This window comes from Saccostrea cucullata, unplaced genomic scaffold (genome assembly GCF_032062105.1).
Source record: "Saccostrea cucullata isolate Sc308-1 unplaced genomic scaffold, CSIRO_AGI_Scuc_v1 ctg4723, whole genome shotgun sequence".
Taxonomy (NCBI): Eukaryota; Metazoa; Mollusca; class Bivalvia; order Ostreida; family Ostreidae; genus Saccostrea; species Saccostrea cuccullata.
In genome coordinates this window covers 25,247-43,635 of record NW_026930763.1, presented here as the reverse complement: position 1 = coordinate 43,635, position 18,389 = coordinate 25,247, and the positions used below count along the sequence as shown (strand labels likewise).

The following is an 18,389-nucleotide window of genomic DNA, read 5'->3' as shown; positions in this document are numbered from 1 at the left end:
AGAAAAAGACAAGAAGCATATGAGCCACAGCACTTACCTGAGCACTTTAAATAAAAAAAAACAAAACAAAAAAAAAAAAACAGAAATCAGTTAAGCATTACATTAAAATATTAAACTTCCACCCGAAAGACGGTATAATTTGAAAAAAAAATAATTTGCACCAATAGAGAGGAGATTGCTTCCATATTTCTTTGGCTGATCCGGACTTAAGCACATAGTTCTCTCTTTATGTCTTGCTATTAAAAGTATTATTTTCCCACCTTACTTCCCGTTTCATGATTTGAAAAAAACTTGAACCAAGGCAACCTGAGAATGTATCTACATAAATATTACTATAAAAAAATAAGCATAGATTTTCTATTCTTGAGTAGTAAATTCTAAAAACATGTTCATTATATTCCTCCGTATACTTTGATATTCTTTTGTGGCATTGCCCTACACCCAGCTGGTTGATAATCTTTATGAGGATGTTCCAATGATAATAAGACTAAAAATGGCTTTTCTGTTCCCTAGAAGAGGATATTTTGTAAATTTTTTGCTTAATGTTCAGATTTATGACTTGTATCTACTTTTGTAGCCCTGCCCAAGCCCCGGTTTTATGGTGATCATGTTTTGAAAACCTTTTAATCTGACCTACACGAGGATACTTGAATAATTATGGCCTTTTTTTCTTGAGAAAAAATATGTTTGACATGCTCCATGCATATTTCCCCCCGCTTTCGCAAATGCAAGGGGACATTAAATCTCATTTGTCTGTCCGTCTGTAAGTCTCTCCATCCGTCACAAAACCTTTAACCTTGCCAAGTACTTTTCATTTAGTGAAGTTATAACTTTCATATTTTACATGTGTATTCCTTAGTATGAGACCTTTCTTTGGGTACCACCAAATCTGATCTTACATGTATGAGCTTGGAGTTTGACCTAATTTTTAAATTACATCAAAATTCTAAAATTTAACTTTGACCATAACTTTTGAACGGTCGATACTAGAAATATTTTAAATAAGTATTCTTTGTGGCAAGGCCTTTCATTGGATACCAAAAACTTTAACCTTGGTCATAAATTTTGAACGATAGGGCTTAAATAAAGTGCCTCGTCCTCTTCCTGGTATTTAACGAAACTTGGAACAAATAATACAAAGATGAACGAAATTCAAAACTGTTCAAATCTTGAACTTTCTTCATATTTGTATTATGTGCCAAGTTTCGTTCAATTTGGCCAGATATTAAGAAAAAGTAAAATATCTAAACAGATGATACACAACAAATACTCTTTTCCCAGAAAAGCTCACCTAAGTATTCGGTCGAGAATAGCTAAAATAATTGGTATGCCATTTGTACCTATTGGCACAGATTCTAATTAAAAAAAAAGAAAGAAAATTTTGGTTCAACGTAAGGAATATTTCCGTTATCAACAATTAGCTTCAAGAAGTCCATGTATTTTGTAGGACATGTAGCCCTCAAGGGTTTGTTTAGATGCAATTTCAGTTATAAAGCTGTTGAAAGATATATCTGTAAAGGGTAGGCGAAACCATTAGAAGAGAAAACCAATGCATGAAATATAAAGATACCGCGATTCATGATCATTTTCCTAATTTAAAAAAAAGAATGGAATATGTTGATAACGAGCACATATAAAGGTCATTGTACCGACTATAAAACTTGCAAATAATGAATTCTAACAAGACTTTTGAAATCTTTGTTTCATCATCTTGATTTAATAGCGTGTTTCGTTTTATAAATTGTTCTTTAGTAGAGCATGTTCTTGAAAACCGCATATACAGGTGATAAAGATATTTTGTTACGTAAGTAAGGGACATTGATGATTGAAAAGTTGAAATCATTACGTTTATCCTAATGATAAGATCAGCTGATAGGCTACCCTAAGCATCATATTTAGGTAAAATTTCAAATATGAAATAGATGTTAAGACAGCATGGGTTCTTTTTAAGCTTATCTTGATATCAAATCGAATCTTGTAAACTGATACTATGTCTTTGATATATCTAACTGTCGAGTTGAAAGCTAATACAACTGGTTTTTTTTTTATTTTAAGGTTTTAAACAATGTATGTTTCATATGAATACTGTGGAATCACGGCGGGTGTGACCGATCAGCAGGAGATGCTCATTCCTCCATGGCACCTGATCCCAACTCCGATGTTTTCTCTGCTCCTATTTCGTATTGTTTTATGGACTTTAATATTGAATACTGTTCCTTAACTCCATATCCTTCAATTTAATTCGTGGGAAACAATGTTCACGGATAAGCAAAATTTTGTTGGTTCATGGGGACGTAATTTCGTGGGTAACACATATATACAGAGGATTCAATAAATAACTACGTATACAAATTAAATGTTCGTGGGGATGTAAAATCGCGGATAAGGGTAACCCACGAAACCAACGAACATTGGTCCACCAAGAACATTGATGATTCCACAGTTAAAAACACGTCCTTTTCTTTGAACAAGTCTTATTCCAGTGTAAAAGGGAAAGTTAGCAGAGAAATATCAGTGTTTGATTTTTCTTTGTTAAACGAATTTGTACATATTGAGTACACCATGGAGCAAACATGCATGATTGTTGCCTTAGAAAGTAAACTATGTTATGGCATCAGAACTTGTTTTAATCAAAATTTCCCGATCAATAACTGCTAAATGGATGCAATCATTAAAAAACATTTACCCAGTACCTACGTTATTTAGGCAAAATGTTCTTATCGTTAGGTCAGAGAAATTCTCCATATCCACCATTTCTATTGTAAGATTTCCAGCTTTTATTTTCTCTTCTTCTGGCCAATATTGAATACATTTCACCTAAAAAAAATGATTACGTATCTCTACTTTTAAGAAAGTCTCCTTTGCTACAATAAACAATTCATTCGAGATATATATTCCTTTCTTTTCTGCATAATAGCATATATTTTTATCTGAATTGAAAAATTTAAGTATAATAAGTTTAAAATTAAAAGATTTTTGATGGTTAGTAGCCCCTTTTAAGATTTTTTTAAACCAAAAAAAAAAAAAAAAAAAGATTATATTTGTCCTCTGCAACAACACATTGAGATTATAATTCAAAATTAATGAAATAACTGATATAAAACTGAAAATAGTCTCCCTGTCTTTTTCCATTTTTATTACAAATTCCTATCTGTAAAAATGAAGGTACTTGGTGTGAGACGTTGTTAAATAAAACATCAAAGTCTGAAAGTCTGGCAGTAATAATAAAATTTATCATCAAGATAGAAAGTGTTTTTAAAATAGAAATAACAGGACACTTCGATTTGACTTTGTAATATGAAATTCACCTTGTCATCCTCGATAAGATTTGTAAGCATGACAATTTTCCCACACCTTTCATTCCAAACCATCATCCAAAAATCATCAATCGTATTCACTAGTGGGCCTTGAAAAAATATAAATATAGAAAAAAATTGCTTTTTATTAAGCTTCATTCACGTATGGGGTGCTCACTTCATCAACATCTCTTCAATTTATAAATGCGTGTATCATTTGCATGTTAAAATTGAATGTTGTTTGTAGTCGTTTTTATATACCTTGTGCTGCAATATAACTCCTCACTGTTCCGTATCCCTTTAAAGATAAAAAAAGATTCTGTTGAACGAATAAATAGTTCAGTTTTCAGAAAGGTTTTCAGTGCATGGTCTTTAAATATACTACGGGCATAAAATTTCGTTGTTTAGAAAATAACCCTATTCAATAAATTAATAAATATATCAAATTTCGTGTGGGATTTAATTTCGTTGATAATTGTCAACTGCAAAAAATGCAATTTTATCCACAACGAAATTTTCTGCTTTTACAATATGACCTCGAATTTTAAACATAACCATTTATAAAGGGTATGCCAAGCCTTTTTTCTCTCAGCAACAGAATGTGTCATTCATTTGTTTTTACCTATTTTCTTATGGCTTCAAAGTTGTGCTTCAGAAACATTTTCCCAGTTATCCATGAAATCAAATGAAGACAATAACCCACCTTTGGATCAATAGAAAGCATATGATTTTTTCAATATAAATTTAAATGTTTTAGATAGTTTTGATATCATATATCTCTTTGCTTGCTGACCTATTGCTGAATACATGTACCATGACATATATGTGCAGGTGGGTCAGATGCAACATCATAATTAGTTTGAAACCATCCCTATCTAGGATTAAATTCTCATTGCTCGGAAAGAATGTGTCAGTGTTAGGAGGTACAAGTGTCTACTAGTACTTCCTCTATAGACCGCCATTAGTTCATGAATAGTGGATACATACTTACGAAACGACAGGAAATGACAGGTGAGACAAAATAAATATTTTGGAGTTAAATGACAGCGGTTTCAAACTAATTTAAAACGTTGAATATCTAAAGTATTGAAAATAAGGTCAGCAAGATTATTTAGGCTTTTGAAAAGGCATGACAGCGGGATTATTGAAAATCGCCAACGATTTGGACGACGTTAAAAGATGGACGTTCTGAGGTGTCGGACACTTAATCACATTACTCTGAGGAATCGGACATCAACGAAGGTAGATATTACCATGATGGCACCGGGTCGCCAATTTCTCAATTTTATCACTACTTTGTATTTCCTCGAGATTTTGGGGTAAAAGGCATATATTACATAATTAAAAAAAATTTAGTTTATGGTTAACTTACCGGTAGTATGTTTCTGTAAACGGACTAAGAACCCGGGGGAACCGGGGATTTTATAATCTTTAAAAAGCGATAGCCACTAAATAAATATACATAAACAAATCGACCTTTTTTCAAGAATTTTTCTTGAATAATAAGATAAAATTTTGCAATTAATTTTAATCACAAGGTAGCTATCATACCCCATGACTGAGAAAAATTCCGCATCCAATGGCTGAAAATTTTATAATTTTGTAAAACGCTATTTATTACAGTGGAAAATTTCCATGAATTCAAATGAACATTTTTAGTAAATATATTTGAACAACTTAGCTCCACGATGGAGCTAGAACCAATTATCATGATTTCATGAAATTTACAACTTTTATGGAGAATTTTACAATTTTAGCTATTGTTTTTGGAATCACGAAAACGTTTACCTTTTAAGATGCCCATACATGTAAATAGAAAGATAGAAAGTTTTTCAATTATTTTTGAAACCAACAGTTAAGCAACCCCACTCTTAATTATAAGATAAACAAAATTGTCTAAAAAAAAACAGACAATGACGTCGAAAACCAACCCAATATGTCATCTAAATGGCGAAAATGACTTCATCAACCACCTCTAATTAGAGTAGGTAAAACCAGATAGATTAAAACAATTTTTGACCAAATTTTCTTTCATTAAAAAAAAAAACGTTTTGTTAAAAAAACACAAGCTTGCCAATCTACCAAATGTATATGTAATATACTCCAGTATCAAATGCATCTTGTAGATAAAAATGTAAGATAGACAAGAGAATTTTCTATCTCAAATGAGAAAGGGAGAACTCACATGAATGTAGGAGGCATTTATGCAATCTGCCCTTCCACTTCCCTCTAGTTTGACCCGAGATTCATCATCTGGAGAAGCAAGTTTCAGCATTTGCCAAATTTTACAGTGGATACATTGCATGATACATACTTTGCTAATAATGCTAAAAGTATATTATTGATATTAATTTTATAAAATAGTACTTTTTCTGTAACAATTATTTAATCTCTGAATTTATTTTCTATTTCATTCAAATAGACAGATATCTAGAATTTAGGCGCCAGCTGGCTCCTGATAAAAAAAAATTGTCACCAATACAAATTGCTGGTAGCCAGACAATGTTTTCTAATGCACAAATTTAAAAACTGCAGTAATTAAGATACTCTCTAGACTTCTAACATGTGTCTCACCTTTAAAAAAAACTTAATAGTTCTAAAATCTAAAGTTCGCAATGTCGATTTAAAATCATCGCCAATTTTAATTTGCAACTTGTAGAAAAGGTTTAGGCGCCAATCAAAACTTTTATTCGACATGTCGACTAAATTAGTCGCTAATTAGAGCCCTGATAGAATATATATGCAAAATATCACTGAAAATGAATCATTCATAGCGATTTGTTTTTGAAACTATTTTCAAGTAGATTTACATCTAAAACATTGGGTAACAATAAGTACGTAAAGAACAAGGTTCAATTTTGACTTATTTGGCCCTGTGAATTTCTGAAAAAACTGAACTGCATAGTTTTACTTAACAATGCATTGAATATCACTTAGATCTTTGGTGACTGCGTATCTATCAAAAATGACGTAATTTTCTGGCTAGTCAATGCATTGTGACGTCACGAAATGCGTCCATTACCTAATATTCTGAAAAAGTCTGCAAAAACGGCTAATTTTTAATGCTATTTTTCGACATTTAATATAGAGCGTAGCCTCTTATCTAAACTATGCAACTACTAAATGATAGAACTGTTTCTGGGGATTAAAAGACATGTTTTAAATTATTTTTTACATCAGAGAGTGCGCTGATATTATTTTTCTTCTCTGAAAGTACTCAATTATACCTGTTTACCTTTAAATTCAAGAACATTGCAATTTATCAAGCTAATTCTCCAAGACCTGGACTTTTAGGAGAAATTTTTTAATAGGAAATGAAAGCACTAATTTTTTATTTTAATTTAATGCTTCAAATGGAAAATCAAGTCTTAACCAATCAATCTGTATATCTACAGGGGTATTTTATGCATAAAGTGAACCTTGGGAAAAAATAAACACATTCAAATATATCGAATATCAACTTGATTTTAAAATATTTGAAATAGATGTACTTCCTAATTTTATACTACTTAATAATTAAAAAAATCGAAATTCAAAACTTGAAAAATCACCAGAAATCATATTTTGATAGATTGAGAAAATAAAACTTAATATTCTTATTTTTTTGTCAGGGATAGGATTGTTCGTGAATCAGTTTCAGTAATATAAGAAATCTATAAAACTGATTCTTTCACTAACACACTCAAAGAGTGAATAAATTTGCCCAGGCATGGTTTAAAGTGTTTGAAGTACAAGTGAGATGAAATGTTACGTAAATATTATTTTCGTACAGGGATATATGTTTTTGTATTTGTTCTTTGGTCTATTTTCTGGTGTAACAGCAACAGTTGCAGGAAATTGAAGACCAGAGTAAAGTTTCTGAAAAAGAGAGATATTTTTTGTCTTTTACACATATAATACTCAGAAAACACAACGAGAGATACAAGAAATATTAGAAATACTTATATGTAAAAGTACAACCCACACACTAACTCGGTTTCTATGAAACTTTGAGAATATTCAATGAAAATTTAGTGTGAAAAATAAATTCAAAATTAAGAGAAAGTGTTAGTCATTTGACTTAGCGATTGATTGCTTTTATTAAAGAAGGATTAAGAATTCATAGAGGGTTGAATCTCTATTAAATCGATTTGATTCAAAACATTAAATCCCATTATTGTTCAAATTGAATTATTAAAAATATTATGACAAATGCCTGTCAGTCATAATGTGAATCCTAGATTGTAAAAACATTATTAAGAATGAAGAAATGATACGCAGACAGTAGAAAGAATTTTTGTAATCTGGGACCTGTTCAACAGAGCAAACATGCGCAACCGCTCGCTAAGATCCCTTATATCTTCACTAGAAATGTTCGCGAGCACTCGCTCTGATGAACAGGCCTCAGAATCAGAATGGGGTTAATTTTACTTTCAGATATATAAGCAAAACTATTTTACAAAATTAGAGACTTTATAAACCCCAAGCAATAATAAGTCATCTGCAGAATCTTGACACTTAAATGCTTTAATAGAGCTTGATTTTCTTTGTATTGTTATTTTAATAATAATATTATATTTTTTCCTTTTGAATCAAGTCAAGAAGATATCACCTAAATGAAGTGATTTATTATTCAAAGTCATCATTTCGTAAGTTTTATGGTCGATACAATGACCTTATCAGTAAATACAATTTATCATAGAGTCAAATGCTGACTGACTTTTTTTTTCAAGCTTCTTGTTAGTCCATTATTTATACACTGAATTTACAAAAGATTTTTCCGTTATTTACCGATCATGACAAGGGGCACACGGCGGGGGTGACCGGTCAGCAGGGAATGTTCACTCCTCCACGGCAACCAATCCCACCTCTGATGTTTTGCTCTGCTCCTAATTTGTATTATCTTAAAGATTTTTTTATCTTGAATTCTGTTCGTTATCTCCACATGTTTCATATATCCTTAACATAATACATAAGTAAAATGGGAACACTTGTTAATATGTGCAAGAAGAAAAAAAGACAACACCGTATCTTTTTTATTAAAAGCAAAATTCTAAATGCTTGAAATATCAACCCAAATAAATTTAGTATTAAAGTTTAAAAATTAAAATTTAAAAACTTAAATTATAAAGAGCTTAACATTCTTTCTTAAATGAGAAGCACATTTTTTGAAAAGAAAATTCTTTTTCAAAGCATGTATGTTTTAACGCGAAAGTAATTTATTTCAAATAAAAAAACTTACTTGAAATTGTTCATCAAAGTATTCTTTATCTCTTCTTTTAATATCAACAAAATCCTTGAAGTCGGAAACTTTTACTGCTGTAGGTGAAGACTTTAGTTTTGATGTGAAATCATAATACGTGTTATGTTGACTTGTTTCAGTTTTATCTTCGCTCATGCCAAAGTTGTAGTACGGCATTTTGGCTGAGACTTTTGCTACTGAATTTAACAAGGGAAAAAAATTACATTTGTAACATTTTACAAAACATTCATTGTTGCCAATTTAGTGGGTCTTTATTTAAAAAAAAATGTATTTTCATTATTTATATCGATCTGTCAAGATAGCCATTTAAAGTAGGGATTAATTGATGACGTGTTGCAATATTTACGTCATTGTATGTTTTCTTGGTGGAACAGCCACTGCTAAAGAAATCTGTACAAGTGCTAAGCTTTTGCTCTTTACTGAATGATAATCGACAACGGTTTTCTTCAGAAATAATAAACAGAAAATATTCAGTGATATAAATATAAGAAATTAAGCCTTCTGCACCCAAAATATTATATCCCATATTTCAAAGATACCTAAAGTAATGGTATCTACGTAGCGTATAGAGATTATAATAACATGTCATTTTTTATGACAAGAAAGCAGGATTTAATTCTCTAGTCACAACACAATGATGTAAAGTTATTTTAATAAAATCATCATAACTCATTGAAAAGTTGGATGTTTATATTTTGTACTCCATACAATCAACTGATATGATATCGCAGTAGAGAGAGTGCCAATCGTTCTGTGTTCGGAAGTTCGTGAATTCAAATATCGGCTGCGAATGACCCAAGTCGATAGAAATGGGTAGCAACTGTTCCTTTGCCATTAGCTCGCCATCGGGAATAAGAGTTACAGTTCTTTCGGATTAGATCACAAATACCGAGGCCCCGTGTCATAGTAGACGTTGGCACGATAAAGATCCCTTACTGCTAGATGGCCACGAGTAAAGGTCAAAATATGAACTCGTCGCTGGTATATGGTGACGTCTCTATATTAGTTAAATATCATACAATACAGCATTTCATACAATTGTACGTCTATTAAAAGATGCATTGATTTTCTTACCCGTTGTTTTCATATTTTCTTGTTTTATAGTCGTCCGTTGTACTTGAGCGTACTGGTGATCTAGATTCTCCATAGATCGACATTCATCAATGTCTCTATAAATGCTTGGTTTCTTTTTATATCTTCTATTAAAATAGAAATAATTTCAATAGTGAACTTTTGCAAAATTTTACCAAACATTTACTTTGACCTTAACTTTTGGACGGTCGGTGCTAGAGTTTTCATTTTTTAAATGCTACTTTTTTATGGATACAAATATTTTTGACCTTGACTTGACTTTCAAATTCACCAATTTCAACCTCAGCCAAAATGTTTGAATGATTGATCTTTGGGCTTTTAATATTATTTAAGTTACTTCTTGCGAAAATGCATTTTTGGTCAACATTTTTGACCCTGTTGTCTTAAGCATTTGAAGAAAAAACTTTCGGAAAACATTTTGGCGGGGGCCACATGTCTTGAAATTTACTTGTTCATGTAAATTTATACTTGTTTTAAACCTACCTTATGCTTACTAGAATAATGACTACAAGTATAAAAACTAGAACTGTTCCCACTGTGGTGCCGATAATTACACTCATTCTTGATTTGATTTCTGCAGTCGACTCTGTTGGAAATGATGAAAAATTTACGTTAGTAATAAAAGCACTATAGCTATAAGTTATACTTTTATATAACCAGTGACATTTTAAAGATTTTAAATCTGTACAACAAGCAATTATGGATAAGCAGATATTTATGCATATTTGATCATCTCTCGTTACACGCGTCCTTATCAAAATCTCTACCTGATTACTGAAGTATAGTCATTTAAAGACACTATTGATAGAGTCGGAATGTAGTTATTTATCAATACTTTGTCTATACTTATAGTCACTTTATTTCTATCTCCCCTTTTCCAGTCATGGTGGGTGATGAAAGATTCTGATTTAATTCTGTACCATGAACTAGTCTATTGCCATTATCTTCTAAGCTAGGTATCACTTGAAATAAGTAGTATGGATTAATTTGTTAAAATATATAGTGGTCGATGGGGCATTTTTGGTTTGATTGAAAGAATGTTTTGACTTCCCTCCTCCATCCAATGTACTAACACGCGTTACATGAGGGATGCAGGAAAAAAATTTGCCAAGGATCATTTACAAAATTTTGGTAAATACGTATGTAATATATTCACAGAGAGTGGCAAACAAAATAGTGAAAAGCCTGCAACTTTAATGCCATATCTAAATAATTCAAGTTCAATTCAGGTTCAATTAAGTTTTCTTAAAAATATTCATCATCCAAGAAAGGATTAAACCCCCCTTCCCCCAAAAAACCAAACAAACAAAAACAAAATCAAACCTTCACAAGAAGGTTCTCCTTCATGGTATTGAAAAGAAAAATCTTGAGCACAAACTGCATATGTAGATCCTCTGAGAATGTAACCTTCTACACAGCTGTAGTGTATGGTTTCGTTGAAGGAGTACTGCGGTTTTCTTGGATTGTAGCTCAGAGCGTTTTTCGTCAACAGTGTCTGATTACACGTCACCTCTTAAAAATGACAGAATAGCTTAGAATTACTACAATTATCAAAAGTAGTTTTCTTAAATCTATGCATTTGGGGCGCGGAATGGTGCCACCCGGGGGTGAAGAATTCGAAGCGGAATTTACAATGTTCGTTGACCTGATTAGCTTTCCTACAGTGATTGAGATGAAAATAATCCTAAATTCACTTACGGCGGAACACAGTGATATCCCAGCTTACTGTAACTCGTTTCCCAGCTCGGGGCTCGTCCTAGAAATACATGAACACTTCTGCAATATCTGGCAAGAGCATGCGGGAACGCAAATTTGACCGGTTCTTTGTGAAAGTTGGTGCCTTATATATCACTCAGCTTCATTTGATTTAAGTGAGGGACTTCTAGATATGATTTTGCTCAAGACACTCTAATGTTTCGGAGAATTCCATCTCAAATAAAGGGGACAGACTTCAATATAAGTGTGTGGCACTCGGGGGTGAAGAATTTAGTGGAGGCTGGGGGAAGGAATAAATCTCTAACTAATGGAAAGGAATCGTTTCTATAAAAATTATATTGATTATACAAGCATTGAATTGCTACAATAAATTTATTAACTCTCTCATAATTTCAATGACGTTTTCCCTAAATAAGTGCGCTTTAGCTCATATTTAAACTGTTTACTAGACATCTATTTCTATATTTCGATATAATTTACTTTTAGTTGTAACACGTCATTTGATTGGATAAATGATTTAATTTATATTGTATCACATAACTTGGCTACGTCACAATGAGCTACGACAAAACGTTTATACTCCACTTGACGTTAATTTTAAAATTTGCTCAGTTTGAAGCCATTTTTGGAGGAAAAAATTGTCTCTTTGTCTACACTGAAATTATAAGGAATGGAGCTTAATGTAACCCATGTTATACGATACATGTATATACATAAATTTGTCCAAGTTACGTTTTATCGTATATTATAGGTTAAGATAAGATTCATTCCTTAAATAAACTTGAGGTATACATATCTTTCTTTTACAGTAAATAGACACTTGAGCAATAGTTAAGAGTACATATTACATATACAGGTATACTACTTGTTAGTCCGTTATTTATACACTGAATTGACGAGGGATTATCCAGGTCATGACAAGGGGCATACGGCGGGTGTGACCGGTCGGCAGGGGATGCTCACTCCTCCATGGTACCTGATCTCACCTCTGATGTTTAACAGGTCCGTGTTTGCTCTGCTCCTGTTTTGTATTATTTTATGAACTTTTGATCTTGAATACTGTTCATTATCTCCATATGTTGCATGTATATAGAATTGATTTAAGGAATAACTGTCTTATTTTTCGATTTATGATGTGATCAATCGATTGGGTTGCGTGATAATTTATAAATTATAAATTATCACGCAAACCAATTGATTGATCATCGTCATGAAATTGAAAAATCTGACAGTTATTCCTTATATTTACATGCTTTGATTCCACCAATCCACGTGCTCCAAGCCCTGCTTTCGACTAGCTGTTTCTCCCGCCCTGCACGTGGTTTTTTTGGAACCGCGCCAATACATTAATGGGGAAATAAAGTACATTTACAATTTGTATACTTTATCTCGGACAAAGACATTGCAAATGTAAATATTTAGAATTATATATACGCGTGTTCATGCAGTGAAGTTAATTAAATATACGGACTATTGAAAGGAGAGGAGCTAACAAGGCGTTCAGAATACCCATAGCTTCAGATATATAAAAATCATATTCAATTTGTGAAAAGAATTTAGAGTATTTTTTTCATTATTGAAATTAAGGTAAACAAAACCTTTCTGAGAAAAATTTTATCGAAAAAAAAAATTATTCCAGACCTGTTATTGTAAATGGTATTCGTGGGGTTCGAACCCCTAGCAATAAAAACATTGAGTATCACCACAGGCACTTGAGGGCTGGACCCCCCCCCCCCCCTTTCCATTTTTTCTTTTTAAATTTGGAATTGACACACTTTTCGAAGTTTTTTCATATATTACATATATATACTACGTATTACTTGATACATGTATTGATAATGTAACCCTTTTGTTTCTATAAGCCTTTTTAAATACTAGTAAATCGTTTTAGACTGATACAGTTGAAAACTAAATGGACTTAAGTATTTATCCGAAAAAAAAAATCGAATGTTGTGTCATGGAAATGTATTCTAAAGGATACTGGGTCTTTGCTCCATGCTTTTGTTACCCAAAAATGTATATTTTACGCAAACTTCCTGTTACAAAATGGAAAAAAGGCCCACTGCAATCGAAAAATTGTGTTAAAGTATGAGAAAATGAACCCTTTTGGCCTCTTAAGTCTACAAGCATGTATGCTATTTTATTGGCAAATAATTTCAATCTTTGTAAGATTTTTGCAAATTGTGGAGATTCTTCAATAGAAATTAATGATAGATGAAAGGAACTTGCGTTATAATTGAATTTTATTACTTCACCTTCATATTTGTCGCACCATAGGATTAGCTTGCCATATTCGACTATTTTCCGTAGTAGTACAAATGACAATGCTCAGCTAACATAGATCTGTTGTTTAAGAAATTGGATAAATATTGTAAAGTGTAATTAGAATTAAGTTTCTCTGTTTTTTATTAAATGTATTTTTCATGTGGAAGTTGAAAGTACGCGCGGTTTCCCTGTGAAATCTGTGGAAAGACTTACACAACAAAATCAAAGTTAAACAAACATAAAATGAGTCATTATAATCATCTTATTGATCATTTTGTAAAAATCTTTGCTACAACAGGCACGTAGCAACAGGATGACCAGAGGGGGTGGGTGGGCTCCCCCCTTTTTTCACATCACCTTTACTATTGAAAATGTCCATTGAAAGGTTGGTTGAACCCCCCCACTTCTTACCACAGTATAGTGATATCAAGGAAATGTAGTATTGTATCACTATGCCTAGGAAAAAAAATTGGCCACTACCCCCCCCCCCCCCCCCCCGAAATAGGATTTTCGAGTTTGTTCAACACCCCCCCCCCTTCTTTTTTGCTTGTCAACTTTTACAGGTAAGTAAAATTTTTTCTCCCCCCCCCCTTTCAAAAACGATGCTACGTGCCTGTACAAAGCACTGTCGAATCATTTAAAAAAGACAGTTCCAATTTAAATTTATATACCAGGATCTAAACAATTAAAACAGAGCAGATCTTAAGAATTACGATTGATATACAATGACTAAAAATTATTCCTTCCCCCAGTCTCCACTAAATTCTTCACCCCCGAGTGCCACACACTTATATTGAAGTCTGTCCCCTTTATTTGAGATGGAATTCTCCGAAACATTAGAGTGTCTTGAGCAAAATCATATCTAGAAGTCCCTCACTTAAATCAAATGAAGCTGAGTGATATATAAGGCACCAACTTTCACAAAGAACCGGTCAAATTTGCGTTCCCGCATGCTCTTGCCAGATATTGCAGAAGTGTTCATGTATTTCTAGGACGAGTCCCGAGCTGGGAAACGAGTTACAGTAAGCTGGGATATCACTGTGTTCCGCCGTAAGTGAATTTAGGATTATTTTCATCTCAATCACTGTAGGAAAGCTAATCAGGTCAACGAACATTGCAAATTCCGCTTCGAATTCTTCACCCCCGGGTGGCACCATTCCGCGCCCCCATATGTGGGGTTATGCACGGTGATTTTTAAATGTAAACGGTAAAGATAACGAACAGCTATTGATATTTTTCGTGCCAACACCAGTTGCAACACCGGACTTCAACTTATACGGTCTTATAAAAAAACGGGTATCCACGTGAAATTCATGTTAAAAATAAAAAGTGTATTCCAAAATATCGATACAGATAATATTTTTTCAGTTATTTATTGAACAGATAAAAAGGCTTAAAAACAAACTTTCACAAGAAGATTCTCCTTCATGGTACTGAAAAGAAGAACTCTGAGCACAGACAGCGTATGTAGATCCTCTGAGAATGTAACCTTCTGCACAGCTGTAGTGTATGGTTTCGTTGAAGGAGTACTGTAGTTTTCTTGGATTGTAGCTCAGGGCGTTTTTCATCAACGGTGTCTGATTACACGTCACCTCTTAAAAATGGTTAAAAAAGAGATTAACATGCAAACTAAATCAACGGGGTATTTTCCATTCTAAAAATGCACAATCAGATTATGTTTATTCACCTTGTTATAAATGTATGTTTAATCAATAAATGATTAGAATATTAATGAAAGTGCTTTTTCGTTTTCGATCAGGCACTGATATCCTTCACGGAATATGAAATTTAACAAAATAAAAGAATGTACATAGATATTTTAAAACTTTCATATCAATAACCGGTAAGATGTGGATGAAATAAATAGAGGCAAAATATTTTGTCTCTCGAAGAAATAATGAAATGATGAAATAATACATCTGACAAAAGAAGAAAAACCGATTAAGATTGAAAATTGAAGTTTTAAGAAATCTACAAACCATTTTGACAGTAATCTCCTCTCCATCCGGGAATGCATTTCGGGCACGTAAAGTTTTCATTGAGACAAAGTTCACTTTGCTGGCATTTTTGTGGACAAAATCCTTTGCAGTCATCATCGCCATTTTCCAAAGGCCTGCATGCTTTTTTTTTTTGTGTAAATATTAAAGACTTTGTATTCGTTATTAACAAAGCTATTTTGTATTCACATGAAACAGATATAATCCAAAAAGCTTAAATATGAGAAAAAGAAAACACTTGCTGTGGTCTTCACCTAGATATTATGATATATTGACGTTGTATTATCATTTAACAATAGATACTTCAATTCAAATGTCGACTCTATGCAACTCAGTGAACTCGAAATACACGTATTTGATACCACAGGATCTGACACATCTGTTTCATATTTGGATATTTTACTAGGTAACCTCCCAACAAAACTTAATGATAAAGTGATGACTTACTTCCCAGTATGCTATCTACTTTATTAACAAACATGTTGATGAAACAAGAATATCAATATTCTCATTTTTTCACTCATTCTATGATCGATACAATGACTGTTTTACTCCTTCATGACATCTGGTCCATAACTTGATTTAAGAGGTCTGTATTTATTCTACACCAGATTTTAATGAATTGTAAAACTAGACTTAAGGTAGGACACAATAGATAGGCCTATTTTTTCCTCAAATTCAATTTTTCTGAAACTTCAATATTTTGTTCTAGGATACAAAATCTATCTTTATATATGATAGGAAAGAAATTCAACCACATATTTTTTGCCCACATAGTCTGAAATACGGCCTATCAGACCCCTGTAAGAAGATTGTGAAATCAGACATTCGACTTGATAATGGGCCTTATTTTAGAATTATCAATTGATCTATTGCAAATTTGTGTAATACTTTTCATGAAGATAGCCTTTTTTGTTACTTTAAATCAGTATCAATTTGATACTGGAAAATTTGAGTAAAATATTAAGTAGAAATAGAACATACATAGAGACAGAATTGAAAATTCACATGTAAATATCCGACAGTTTAAGTTTTCTAATGAGAAAATGTATCATTCAATTTTTATAAAAAATCAGCAGAATGAGACTTAAATGGGTCCTAGAATAAAATGTGTAAAAATAAAGAAAATTGAACAAGTGGTTTCAGATATTTTGGCGATTAAAAAAAAATTCACTGGTAAAAAAAAACTAAAAGATTCAATAGATGACGTCACAATATTTGACTTTTGACCTCTTGATATGACCTTGACCTTTTTAGTACATACAGAACAAAAACTCCTTATATAAGTTTCCAAATATCAGCCCTCTACTATTTATGGAACAAAAGTTACACTGCATTTTATAACAGACTGTAACATGCTAGTTTATTGCACTTAGATAGCATAAACACATTTCAATATGTAAGCCCCCAAGTTACCTATGTATAGAATTCTCTGATTTTTTCACAAAATATGATGCAAACATGTCAAAACTTATTATTTTTCTTACAGGGAGCATTCATTCTTGTCAATATGTAAGTAATATTATTCTTTTTTCTTTTTAAGAAATTGGTTAAAATAGAATCCACGGGTGTTTAGTCCTACCTTAAATTGAGCTTGACGACTGTTCATCATCTTCACATTTCATTCAGGACTGGATCAGTGAAGCAAAGTATTTATAAATTAAGAATATGTATGTGTGACATGTTGGTAGGGGAAACTCACTCCTCGATGGCACTTAATCCCACCTCTGATATATTGGAGGTCCCTGTTTCCTCCTCTACTATTTTGTAATGTTTAATGAACTTTTGAGCTCGAAAACCCCTTGTTATCTCCACATATTTCACAATAAAGATCATGGTTTAATTGCAGGAAGCATATTCTCTAATTAATCTATTTAAAGCATCTCAAAACATGGATGCTGTATATATGTATACATGTTACTAATCTTAAATGCTACATGCAAACGACAAATAACACTTTACAGAAATTGATTGTAAAAGAAGTTAGAGAAAACTTATAGTTGTGTACAAGGATGTTGAAAAGATGCGTTCTTGTCCGACTGAGACTGTTTACAACACTCAGTATTGCTATATTGAAATTGGTATACATGTAGGACTATGTGTATGTTGGGTGTTTCTTTGTGCTATCCCCCTCCCCCCCTCTGTGTGTGTGTGTGTGTGTGTGTGTGTTGTTTGTGACAGTGTGTTTTTGCGCATCATGCCCTGGCAAGTTTCTTGACAAAACAGCGCACAATATATGATAAATGTTCAATAATTTTTTCTCTCTATCTTTTATTGTACCGAAATATAGAAAACGTGGCGTTCAAAAGACTGAAAAAGAATTTTGCACAATATTAAATGACTGAAATATTAATACACTGTATTGTATAAAACATACCTAATATAAAAACTTCACACAGTGTTAATATCTTTCTATTCCTTCCATCATTTAAATTTTTACCGTCGATGATAATCTCACTTAGTAGCTCTGGTTTCCAATACCGTCCATCAATCCAGATAACATCCCTTTTGTCGCTGGATGTGTCATTGTAAATATTTTTAATCGCTTCTCCTTGTTTTCCATACACAATAAAATTATTTATACGTGTTTCTATAATTGAAATGGAACACAACATTTTCAATCAGAATTATCCAAAAGGAAAAAAAGTAAAAAGAATAAGGAGTTAAGCATATCTAGATATGATAATCTCAATCTAATTAAAATTAGATCTTTGATCCGCTCCAGTTTGATCGCTACACAAAGATCTAACGAAACCCCATTTGTAGGTCAAATCCAGTGAC

At 32.4% G+C, this 18,389-nt stretch overlaps 1 protein-coding gene across 1 annotated transcript in view; it reads right to left on the bottom strand.

Moving 5' to 3' along the window:
* Positions 1 to 2,697: 2,697 nt before the first annotated feature.
* Positions 2,698 to 18,389, bottom strand: part of LOC134230023 (uncharacterized) — a gene marked incomplete at its 3' end in the record, with an annotated part of 35,794 nt that continues 20,102 nt past the window's right edge. Inside the window, exons 4-15 of the mRNA XM_062711798.1 lie at positions 17,986 to 18,198; positions 15,591 to 15,731; positions 15,017 to 15,205; positions 10,954 to 11,142; positions 10,114 to 10,216; positions 9,583 to 9,737; positions 8,518 to 8,714; positions 7,067 to 7,154; positions 5,482 to 5,549; positions 3,558 to 3,594; positions 3,309 to 3,406; positions 2,698 to 2,817 (exon numbers count right to left, since the gene is read on the bottom strand). Coding sequence (XP_062567782.1) covers positions 2,698 to 2,817; positions 3,309 to 3,406; positions 3,558 to 3,594; positions 5,482 to 5,549; positions 7,067 to 7,154; positions 8,518 to 8,714; positions 9,583 to 9,737; positions 10,114 to 10,216; positions 10,954 to 11,142; positions 15,017 to 15,205; positions 15,591 to 15,731; positions 17,986 to 18,198 — 1,598 coding nt within the window. The remainder of the gene's footprint in view (positions 2,818 to 3,308; positions 3,407 to 3,557; positions 3,595 to 5,481; positions 5,550 to 7,066; positions 7,155 to 8,517; positions 8,715 to 9,582; positions 9,738 to 10,113; positions 10,217 to 10,953; positions 11,143 to 15,016; positions 15,206 to 15,590; positions 15,732 to 17,985; positions 18,199 to 18,389) is intronic.